General features: G+C 37.4%; 1 protein-coding gene across 1 annotated transcript in view; it reads right to left on the bottom strand.

The window, feature by feature from the left end:
• Positions 1–12970, bottom strand: part of LOC114646560 (glypican-1-like) — a 118347-nt gene that overhangs the window by 43584 nt on the left and 61793 nt on the right. Inside the window, exon 2 of the mRNA XM_028794812.2 lies at positions 9602–9760. Within this exon, the coding sequence (XP_028650645.1) occupies positions 9602–9760 (159 nt within the window). The remainder of the gene's footprint in view (positions 1–9601; positions 9761–12970) is intronic.

Raw genomic sequence — 12970 nt, 5'->3', positions numbered from 1 at the left:
TGGGATTTTTGATAAAAATTGATTGATATATGTTGTTGTTTTTGGGTTATGACTTAATGTAATGATTGCTGCAATTAGATTTTTCTATTTCATTTCTTTTTTGTTGTCTTACAGGCATAGCCATTTCCTTATGTATTGCCTGGGTTGCGCGAGGCCCATGAAGTTATAGAGGCAAAGGGAGTCACATCTGTATCCGAGATTGAGGGTTACTCCCAAACCTTTTGCGGATCAAACATTTTTACATTGGTTAATGACCTTTTTTGCTCTCCCTTTGACTTTAACTCATTAAATTTCCGGTTATGACTTTTGCTTGCCCTTCCAGTTACATCAGTTCTCCTGATCTATTCTCTTCTCCTGCTGTATTGTCCACCTTAGTATAACAACAGCTTGCTTGCTTATCCACTGTGGTCTACAAAGGTAAACACCACCAAAGCTAGTGTCACTCTTTTTCCACGTGAGCCCTCCAGCATATGCATGAAAGTGAAGTGGGATTTGGGAATTCTGCCATTTAGATAACTGGCAAGAGGGGTAACATCTATATGACTGCTGAAGGTGTCTTTTAAGATCAGGATCAGGAGTTACTCTAAAATGCCCCCTTGCTACCATACATAATTGCCTCCTGACTGGCTCCTGAGTATATGGCACCAAATATTCTGGCCCTTATTTAAAGTGGCTGGCACAGCAGCCACATGCCTTTTGTTAGGAGTGTTAGCTCTCAGAGTGGAGTTTGGAGCTCCTCCTGGAGAGTTACATCTCTCACATGGATATGGTTCCTTTCACTGTCTTTTGTCCCCTGGGTCCCTGTTTACCCTCAGGTACCTCACAAGAGGGTAGTTTGACAACAGTAAAAGGACCTTTCTTTTTTTCATCTGCAAAACACAAATATAAACATCAGCTGGCCAGCTAGGTGCTGACATAGAGACCAAGCTGAAACTTGCCGGAGATAATGCGAAGGTGGCTCTGTAACCCAATGATTCATAACCTGATGCAGTTAGGTGGTGAACAGTCACGCTCAGTGATCTAATCTGCTTACTGACTCCTCATTTCTTTGTGACTCAGCTCCTCAGCCCACAGAGCAGAAAACCACATATATAAGCAAGTAGTACAAGCTGATCTTCTGGCTTGTTTTATGTGTACACCTGGAGAAAATGTTGTTTTTTTCACTCATTGTGAACCCATATTTAAAAAAAAAGCTGACCTTTCCTTTGTAATAATGTCATTACCTTTTCTTAAAATAATCCCATTTGTAAATATAGTACATAAAATCTAAAATGTGAAAATTTTCATGTTAATTTTCATCTTAGCAGATAGGGTTATCTTTTCAAGGTGACGATCGTCAGAACTGACTTTGCTTTGTATTCTGTATGCAAGACCACAGCTTAAATGAGTAGCAAAATTGGCTGTCTTCCTTGAGCTGTGATTCACTTTTTTACACTGTATATTTTTACCCAACTCTTTTTTTTATGGATTATTTCAACTCTTTTTTCCATTTTCCTTCTGCAAGAATTATTAACAGAATGTGGCCATTACACATCCCAAACACTTTGCATTCATAAATGTCGAGGACAGTTGTCATTATACCCATTTCAGCAAACATGTCAGGTCAGGCTTGTTCCCTCCAAAGTGTTCAAATTAGGGTCCCTTCATTGTGTCCTAGGTGGATTTGCACAGCAGTTGAAGCTGACCACTTTCTATGAACTCTGTTTACAACATTCTACAGAATATTATATCAGAATACATTTTGGCGATACTCAAACAAGCTAACCAAGCCTATTCACCTTGATTCCCCCAAATAACATCAAAGTCGAAATTTGAGGGTCCCTTAAGACCTACTCTCTACCGCACTACTTGGTAATTTATTCTATGTGTCTATAGTTCTTTCTAACACTTGTGCAAAATTTGTCCTTAAGACGTTTCCAGCTGAACAGGTGTCTTTTAGCTTTGTGGTATCCTCCCTTTTTAGATCCCTTTTTTGTGGAAGAAAAATGAGACTTAGGAGTCACATTGTCATTTAGGGATAATATACATATTGCACATTAAATGTTTTTTATGCTTTCCACATTAAAAATACAGCATCTATCTTTAAACGTTGTTTAAAGGGTAATAAGTATAGTTTAAGCATATCAGGAAACCAGATAAAGGTCAAGTGAAAAACAAAGAACAACAAGGATCTAGGTGTTGGGTCAAGAGGTTGTCTGACTATCACGTGCCTGGTAAGACTTGACTGATGTCACGTACACAGGAACTGAAGAAGTATTGGAAAGTATCGTAAGGACCAATAATATAGTGAAATGAGACTTTTATATTGGCATAAGTAAGCTGGCAATGCTCTCTGCTGGAAACATTCCATGTCTTTTGACCAAACAGAGTGAATGCAAGCTAGTGAACCAATCAGAGTAAGGAATAAAAATGACTCTCTGTCTCTATTCTGTGACCATTTGCTAACAACCTCTGCTTAGGACACTGTCCCTTAGTAGATTGCTATAACAGGAATGCTCCCTCTTCAAGCATTTGTTGAGGAGAAAGTAAAAGACATGAACAAGTTTCCTCCTGCCTGGTTCCTGACTTTAGGAGATCCTAGTTGAGGACAAGATTTCCTTCTTTAATATATTCCAAATTTAATTTCTTCCACACTTTGCATACTGTAAATTCTTCAGGATCAACAGAGACTACTAATCCATGTATTTGTCACTTCATCACAGCTCACCAAAATTCTTATTCACTTTCTTAATCTTTAATGTTGAATTTCTGCATCTACATTACCCTTGTTCTCATATATGCCATATTAATGCTGAAGATGCTGGAGTGGTGTCTCTATCCTGATCTGGCTTCCACCCAGTGCTGTTGGAATAGGCATTATGCAGTTTCAAAATAGATTTCAAGTTTATAAAAACGGGCACTGTAATGGTTCCAGATATAGAACAATATTAGATATCCAGGACAGGCCAGAAATCAAAAATTCCTCCTCCCTAGCAGAACAGACAGATGCACATACACATTTAATGCTGAGGGCTATACTAGCTTGCATTAAGTATCTCCTGTATAAAGTATATCATCTGATATTGTATTTTATGTATGGTGTTGAAGTCACTGTGTTTATATTCAAGTTCAAGATTATTGTTATCTAACATTGGTGTAGTACTACTGTCATTAGTCAATGGCAGAGATGCGAGTTAGAATTTATTTGTTCACATGATAATAACCGTAAACCTGGACTGAAACTTAAACATTACTGCCTTACATTTCCTAGGATGTGGTTTTGTTTCCAGATCTTCACTGTCTGTGTGAATGGTCCATGTAGATTTCCTCTGGGCACCTTGATTTTTTTCCCCATATTCCAGAGATCTGCAGGTTAGGTTAATGAGGAACTCTAAATAGACAACATTTAGGTGAGGCAGGCCATATGAATGAGTGTGCTTATGATGGACTGGAGGTGCAACCTTTAAACTGGAGTATGTTGGTTCAGTAATTGGATAGATGGGCATTTAAATAAAGGTAAATGGATTTTAATTTCTAAACACTCAGTTTTTCATAATTAAAAATATGTGTACCTAAAGCTAATAGGATCAAATAGAAAACTTACCTATTAATGAGATATGCTTGCAGAGCTCAAATAAGGAAGCAACTATATTGACTTTCACCCTCTCTTGATCAACATTTTTGTTACTATTGCCCTGAATTAGCAAGACTGTACATCTCTTCCTTCATATTTCTAATTTTATTACTAAATCAGAAAATGTCCTTTAGGTAGGCAGAGTATCATGGTGGCTAGAGTGCTAGACTTTAAGCATTAAGGATTCCAGTTCGATCCCTGTCTTTAAGGGAGTCAGTTAACCTACCTGTTCTCAGTGTCTAATCTATTCAGTGGCATTCACTAAATGTATCATCTTAATATATAATTACAGAGGATTCATTTCATGTAGATAAAAGGGAGTGATGTCTGTCTATCTTCAGAATCTGCTTAATCCAAATTTGTGTTTGCAAAGTGTCAGGTGTAAAGTGGGATACAAGCCCTGGCCTGGATTATAGCCATTCTGAGGTTGTAGTTAAGATTCATTTATTGAGGGCCAATTCTGAGTCACCAGGAAAACAAGCATGGCAAATGGGAGAACATGCAAACTCCACACAAATAATGATAAGGTGTCACCTTTATATATTTCTTATCATTTACAATGATATTGTGTCTAATAAATGGCTGATGCATTTAAGGTGCCAGAGCACCAGCTGCTGGAATTTGACTTTTTATGCCAGATTTTATGCCTGGCTGAAGTCTGTGTGGAGTTTACATTTTCTTTCTATGTCTTTTGTGTATTTTTTTTTTCTGGGCACTCTGCTTTTCTGTCCACATCCCAATTTTAGGCTACTTAGTGACTGTAATATGCCCCAGGTATATGTGCATAAGTTTGCTCTGCAACAGACTGGCACCCTGACCAGCTTTGGTTTCTGCCTTATGTCTAATTTTCAGCAATGACCTTGAATTAGATGACTTGAGAATTTTTGTACGTTATGTACATTTTTTAACTGTATGGTACAAGAAATAAAAAACTCAATTTAGACAGCAGTTTCTCACAGAACTCTCTTCAATCTGTCCATTTTGTAGATTTGCTTTTTTTGGTCATGCTTGTGATGGAGACAGATAGAATCAGACATCCCTGGATGCGATGACACTGCAGGTCACACACCTACATAGTCATACATTTAGGGTCAATGTTGAGTTACCTGCTGACTTTATGGAAATCTTGAGGAAGCCCAAATAAACACAGAAAGAATGTGCATTTTCCAAAGTGATGGCATCAAGCTTGGAATCAAGTCTGGGTCCAAGCACTGTGAGACAACAGCATTACCCACAGTACTACCATGCCATGGCCATGTCTCTCCTCAATACCGCTAGACAAATATTCTGCCTTCTATACCTGCCACACAGTTGGTCAACAGTAAATTAAAAAGGAACTGAAGAATGTTTGTGGTCACCCGTACAGAACAGCACACGTAGTCAAGAAAAACATATTTATAGACATGGCATTTCTTCTGGAGGCCATGCCAGACATTCAGCTTGGGTGGTCTAGGTGCGCCTTTTAAGCAGCAGAAATGCTGAATCTCAGCTTTTAAACAGCCAAAGGCTAGTGTACATTCTACGAGACAAACAAAGCTTTCATTACAGCGTGTCCTGACAGAGTCCGCTGCAAAACTGTGCTCAGAGAGGCATGCTGCGACTTTTATTTAGACAACAAAAGGCAAGTAAGATCACGGTGAAGCAACCCTCTGTTGTTTTAATCTGCTGAAAACTGAACGACCCTCTAACTCCTGGCCAGACTGGCTGGCGATATCACAAGTCTATTTCATTATGTGACCTGTGTTTGTCTCCTCGTGTTCTGTGTTGTTAACCACTTTGTCTTCAGTACTGTACTTTCCGATTTCCAATAATTTTTGAATTTGGTTTATTAAACTAAATTGGCACACATATTGTGTCCAAAGCTGACTGACAGACTCAATGTTGACACATTTATTTTAAGCTGAACCCACTTTACATGATGAGGGTCAAATAAAATAAAGGTCAGAATAGGAGTATATCATTGTAGTGCAGGTGGAGTCCAGCAGAGATCTGTTTTCCGTCGTTATTGTCCTCAGACTGTAATTGCTCTAAACATCTAGTCTAAAAAAGTGCCATTAAACTCCACGTGTATCATCCAGGACTGGGGCTGTGGATAAAGGGCTCAGTTTCACGAGGTTACGTCCTGTAAACAAAGTAGTTATGCAGCCACAGGAGATTAAAGGGTGATCCTGATCTTAAAGCCAACATTGGAATTTATCTAGAAATTGGTCCTGGACAGGGGCAAAAATGGTCTTTTTTCATAAAAGAATATTCAAACTGAAAACGAGGCCAATGTGACAGAATAGACAAACTTGACAGATGTAGAAAAAGAGAAAGCCTTATTAAGTGAGGCCCTTATGGGGCAGGAAGGCTGGTTCTGGTTAGCTTTTCCTTCTGTTAAACCAACGTTTGTTTGGTTATTGTATAAAGGACTTTTCTGTGGTCTGGCAGTATTTGTTTTCAAAATAATGTATGGTGCTTGAAAGGATTGTCATGATGTCAGTAGTCACTTGTATAACCACAACTTAACTATACTTAATGAAATCACTCTCCTTGCTTTTAAGTAAATAATAATAGCACATGCCACAAAGTTTCAATTCCTTGCCCAGAATAATCTCTCCGTGTTCCTGTGTGCTTTCTACTGGTATTCTGGTTTTTTGTTGCATTTAACAGACAGGCATGTTAGACACTATTGTGAAGTACCTTGCAGAATTCAGGGGTCTCCATTAATGCTCCAGTGAAATCTTACTCTGGTACTGTGGAATACTCCACTAGCTACTGCTTGTAGAATGCTTTCTTATGATATGCATATTTTAAATAAACAAATTGTATAATAAACTGATATGCACTCTTCAGGCAAAATCCATAGCACCTTGCAATTCTGATTAGCATTATGCAGAACAGCCACTTGTCATGACAGATGCACTCTTAGATCCTGTGTGTGCTAAGCTAAATTTGCTATTTTATCATGCAGATTAAAATAATTGTGTTCCATGAACCAATTCACCTCACTGTCACAGAGCAGCACTGCAGCTCTAGTTTGTTAAGAGCTTGGAAAGCATTAGTATATCTTTCTGAGGGTAAAGCAGTGTTTCCCAGTAATGTGAATACTGTCAGTATTAGCAGTCCCCATTGGTGCCTGCTATACATCATCTTGCTCCTCAGTATTTTTGAGGTAGTGGCTTCTTTGCACTAAGTGCAAAATCGGAATTACCACCCATCAGCCAGCAGATGGTGATACTGCAAAAAAATTAAATAAGTAGTAAACTTGCCTCAATTTAACAATTCAGCTTAATCGGTATACTCAAAATTTTTCCACTTTTCCGTGATATACTCAAAGCAGTTTCATGTCTAGAATAGGTCTTCTTTTTGGAGTATGCAAAATTTCCCTTTATACTTGCTTTGCTGGTATATTTCCGGGTTGCTTGGACAGGCCCTTCAACCCTGCAGTGTGCTAGGCAAATGGTCAGGCTGTGTGCTGACACATGGACAAACATTTTAGTTCTTCTTTGGAGTTTGAAGGCTGTCACACACGTGCGCATGGGAGGCAGCTAAAGGGTTTAAATGAGAGTAATTCCATGCCAGACCAGAGGATGGCAGAGTGCGCTGACCTTTTTTCTTGCTTTCCTGCAAATTGTTCACAGGAAATTCCGCCTGCCACTGATGATGTCACTTCCATTTTCGACCCTTCTGATGACATCACATCTGGTGTAGAACCTATGAACAAAGAGCCTTCCAGTTCTGGCCCTTTTGATGACTTCATGTCTGGGTCCGGGCCTATGGAAGAGGATCTTTCCACTTCCGCCCTGGATGACCTCACTTCCCTTGCTGGCCTTTAAAGATGCCATATTCACCCTAACTCATCAGTTCTGTTTTGGACCCCATTCTGTGCACATCAGTGTGGACAATTTATCCTTTTGCAGCCAGGAAATATATGGGTGACTTCCCCAAACCTTTTTATGACTCTTGCATCTGTTTTTTATGACAAGGCTATAGTCCTTTTTAAGTGACCCATTGGTTGATTTTTTTTAAGTGAAATTTACAGGGAGTGTGAAATTGTACATCTCACTATTTTGGGGTAATCGTCATCAATATCATGATTTACTTTGATTACTTATGTTTAATATGATTGAGCAATTTCTCAGTTGAACAAAAGTTGGAAACTTTAATAAATGTTCATTTGTATTTCTGCTTTGAGTGTTGAGTATTTGATGCTGATCTTAATATATTTTTAATACTGTCCTTTGGTAGTTGTAATGTATGACAATATGTTCAAAGATCTTGATCTTTTGTAGCATACACTTTATCATCACTCGTGTTTGTAGCCTAATACATTGTGAAAAAATGAACCCTTTCACTCTAACAGGCAGTCTCTTTTCTCAGCCACAATCCAATGTTGCTGCCACCTCTCCAATCTTCCATGGCTCCATTCTTGTTTCTCCAATGATCATTTCTCTGCTGTCTCCCCTACCTGCACATTGCTGCCAGGTCCACCTCATAATGTTCATTTGGTGGCAGAAGAGGGACTGTCTTTCCCCTTGGGATTAATAAAATATCTATCTATCTATCTATCTATCTATCTATCTATCTATCTATCTATCTATCTATCTATCTATCTATCTATCTATCTATCTATCTATCTATCTATCTATCTATCTATCTATCTATCTATCTATCTATCTATATATACACACTTTCTCCAACTCCATGAGGCAGAATCCTTCCCAAGGCTCACTGAGAGCCACATACCTAAACCAATGGATGTAAGCAGAGGAGCAGATCTCATAACTTCTGCTCTTTAAGTGTTTACGTGCTTCAGTATCTGTTTCTTTCTCTCTCTCACTCTTTATGTATGTGCTTTGTCCCTTCTGACATCATCTCTCTCCCAGGTCTCTGCAGCCCGATCACAATTTTTATCTAACAATGCCAAAGACTGAGATCAAGGCAAAAATAAGCAGTTACATAGATCTCTTATTTACACATTTTCTCTGAAAGTCCCTGTCCTCTTCTTCAGATCCTTTTGATGCTTGTCAATGGATTTATTTGCCTGCCAAACTGGATACTATCACTGAAACATCTAGCCCTGCCCAAACTGCTAAACACGTACAGATAAAGGCCCTTCTATGGAGCCTGTTAAAAAATTGCCTACTGGCTACTTTCTCACAAACACATCAATGAGCACTGAGTGACTTCTAACACTATAACATGTTTTTAAATTTATTTTCAGCGAGCTCCCACAATTTTGATTTTCAGGCTTTCAGTGGGTCCAAAGAATTAATTATGGGGGCCCTCACACCCTATAACCTATCATATTTCACGCCTTTGTATTAATTAACATTGGCATGGTTTGGGAGTTTGGACAACAATGGACTAGCACCTAATCCAGGGTTGAATATGGACTTACTGCCAGGATGGGTTCTTACATACCACAACCCTGTAATAGAAAAGCCAAGTGGAAAAATGGATAAAAGTAATACATTTTTCAAATATGATTATTAAATTATTCATAGTTTCAGTGTATTTTATGCACTACTAGAAATACATTACCATGCATTTAACTCGTTCCTGTCTTCATTTTACACACTGAGTGCAGAACATTTCACTCAACAATGCCAAAAAAGAGGTTCTGTATATACCATCAAAGACGCTGAAATCACACACGGTAAAGTCACTTTAAATTTCCAGGCTAAGTAGAAAAATCTGCAAATCAAATCTCTTGTTGTTTTCTGTTGTAAGAGTTTAATCAGAGACAAAAATTAGCCCCCGATTAAAAGGAAGATTAAAGTAAATATCTGCAGATATCACTATAAAGGAGATCCATCTGCATGATTCCTTCTTGATACAGGATTAGAAATGAAGTCATGTATTTGGGTAGGTGGTGCAATCTTTACCTTAGTATGTCTCAAACAGCAGATGGATCTTTTCGGTATCAAGCCACATTTTATATTTCATAATATAAAATATGATTACATGTCATCTTTTTACATACAACAGCCAACTAGCACTCACCATCAAAGACTTTATACTGCGTGTTTAGGGTAGAGGTCACTGAGCGCCCAGAGTCCTTAAATGCACCTTCAAACTCCTGTCGGCTCAGGTTGGCAAGGTTTTCTTCCATCTGCGATGTGCAACATGTATACCCTTGTGGACATATCCTCAAATGCTCACCTACAAGAGGAAGATAAATAGATAATAGGTTAATAAAACACTGCTCCATGGACCAACTTTACTGCATTGCTGAAAATAATCTCTTTAATATTTTGAACATCCTTCTTCTTCATGCTTATAATGTATTGTCATTTTAATTGACTGGACTCTTAGTGTTACCTTTGATACTATTGACCACTGCATCTTCTTAATGAGCCCGAAGAATTATGTTGGACTGCTACTGGACTCTATAGACTCTTCTCTTTATGAACCTGATTGTTGTTTTTTGCTTTATGGAAGGATGATTAGTCTCCTGCCCACAAGCATCAGATGGTCTCCTGCAGAATGCTTGAAGATCTTATGTAAAGGTTATTACTTTTCAGCACTTATCCACTGGTAGCAGGTAACCTGATTTTCCAATAAAACTTCACGTTACATGCATGTATTGAGAAATTAACCTGATCAGTCTTTGCTTATGCAGACATGAAACTAAATACAATCCATCCAGGCATCTATTTTCTTTATCCTGCTCTCATGAGATGGATGGCAACCATTGCAGTGACACATTCACTCATTTTAGACCAGTGTAGGGTTGCCAAAGAAACTAAACCTGAATGTGAATTGGAACAGCCACATGATCATTAGGAGAAGAAGCAAGGTACCCACAGAAATGTATTTAGGCTTAAACCTAAGTTGCTTCAGCTATGAGGTAGCACTGATCACTGCAGTGCCTCATTCTTTACAGTATGAAGATGTATTACGAAACAGCATGATATTGTATTTTTATCGAAGGTAAAATGACTCATTGCATTCTGGATCTCAGGGGAATAGAATATGTGAACTAATTATGGTAGTCTTGCTAGCCCAACTCAAGAAACTATTCTTTCAAATTCAGCACTGAATTTTGCAAAACTATTGCAAATACTGTATGTTCTTGACTATCCTTAAAATGTTTCCTTACTGATTACCACTTTTCAACATTATTGTTATTACTATTATTATCTAAAAGAAAATCTCCTATCCTGGGCCATACCTCTCCATCTCAAAAAAAGAAAGGCTTTGTTAAACCTTCACTGTTTTTATATTAAGATCTGTGCTGTGCCTCACCAACCTTTTCATTTCATTTGTGTTTTTTTATTATTTTATTTTCCCATACTCCAATGATGTTGTGTTTCCTTTTTTCTTGTATTTATAATTCTGCCCCAGACTATTACACTCAATTATGTGCCTTGTTTGTCAAATTTAGAACTAACTGTAAATCACGGCTTGAAGGTGCTATGGTCAGATGTGTAGTAGGTTTTTGAAAGCCATATATATTACACCTTCTGCTTTAGTCTAGGTGCGGTGGCATTAAACGTCTCTGCCACAGAAAATGTTAGGGCAGACTTTTAAAGAGTAAGAATCAGGGGATGAAACAAAGCCTAAAGTCTTGCAAACTTCAGAAACTAATCAAAGCCTAATCTAAATACAAAGAATTAAAATCAATTGAAAAGAAAGTCATAACCAAAAAATATATAAACAAAATTCTCTTGCCACTAAAGATTTGTATCCAGCACTCAGATATCCAGGCAGTCTTTGAATGGGGCTTGAATATTTAGAGACCCTTATTCTCTATTTTAAAATGAGAGTTGCCTCATTTTTTTAATCTGCATTTTATTTTTTATCATGAAAACCCTGTAACCCTGTGTGACATCATGGGTCATGACCTCATGGGTCATCCTGCATAGTAACATGGCTAGCAACAATACATTAAACTCAAAATGACGGCACCCATAGGAAACGAAATGGAATCACGTAAAAACATTGAAATATATTAATGTCATTAAATAAAAGTATTCACAATAAAATTTTATTATTCAGCAACCTTGAAAACATTTATAACAACTGGAAAGTCCAAGAAAAACAAAAACAAAGCAGTTAAAAATATGTGACATAATCAACTCATAACAGCAATTGTTGGCCATTTTTCTGGATTTTTAGCTTTTTTTCATTTTTGGCTCAGTTTAGGATTTTTGATTATTAGATTTGGGATTTTGGTTTAGTTGATTAATTTCTGTACTCTTGGCTTTAGTGTTAGATTTTTTAGAATTTAGGATTGTGGCTCTTCTATTTTTTTATTTAACAATTTGCATTCAGCACTTTTAACATTCCTAAATTAGTTAAATAAAGTACTATAATTAAATTATGTTTTGTTTGTTTGGCAATTGTCTTGACAATTTCCGCTCCCTTTTTGGCAATTCTTTTGGGCATCCATAACAACACTTTTCAAGTCAATTTCTGCAATTTTGTTCTTTACTTCCTAAGAATATGTTGAATTCGTTCAAATTGTTCTCAGTGCTTTTATTAGTGTCTTAATATGTACCAAATGCCATATTCATGACTGCACTGTACTAACTTCCTGTTAATTTTAGAAGCTTTTGCAAAAACCCCAGAGATGAAGGTCTCTAATAGGATATTACTTCACCCATGTACATCTGCACGACATATGCAGTTATCTGAAATCAAATATTTGCTCCCTCCCAAAGCTTTTCCAGGGAAAGGTTCTTTCAGGTCACTGCCATATTAACTGTATCTCTTTATAAAATGTACTTCATTTCCAACATTCAAGCTATCACTTACTACATTACAGAATTCTGAAATAGACACATTTACTTGCATTATGCTGCTATGACGATGGCTTCTTTTTCAATTCGGTTACTGTGAATTGCATGATATTAAATGAAAATTAGTTCAGTAAGTATACTACATTGCAGAGAAGCTACACTGAGAAATGTCCATGTTGTATTTATACCTCCAGACCAGCGGTGTATCTACATGGTGATGACCAATGGGGCATCAATATGTTTCCCTCTGTAATTTAGCTTATTACTAAAATGTTTAGAATAACCCTAAACTTTGTATTATTCAGCAATTAATTTCAAGATTTTGTCATTTGATTAATGTAATTTCTAACTAGAAATATTTTGCTTTGTGTAGAAGGTGAATTTGTCTTCATGCTGGGTGCAGCCACCCTATTTTAGACTGAAGGGGCTAGCTCTATTGGCTCTGCAGTGTTCCAGCTTTACCGTTTGTGTGTGTGTGTGCGTGTGTGTGTGTGTGTGTGCAACCTGAGCTTTTCGGTTTAGTGATGAGGCTTAAATATTTAGATACCCTTATTCTCTGTTTTAAAATTAGGGTTGCCTCATTTTGTTCATTTACATTTTGTTTTTATCATGAATTTGCACTTCTGGT

The sequence above is a fragment of the Erpetoichthys calabaricus genome, chromosome 2 (assembly GCF_900747795.2).
Source record: "Erpetoichthys calabaricus chromosome 2, fErpCal1.3, whole genome shotgun sequence".
NCBI lineage: Eukaryota > Metazoa > Chordata > Cladistia > Polypteriformes > Polypteridae > Erpetoichthys > Erpetoichthys calabaricus.
This window is presented reverse-complemented; position numbering and strand designations above follow the sequence as displayed.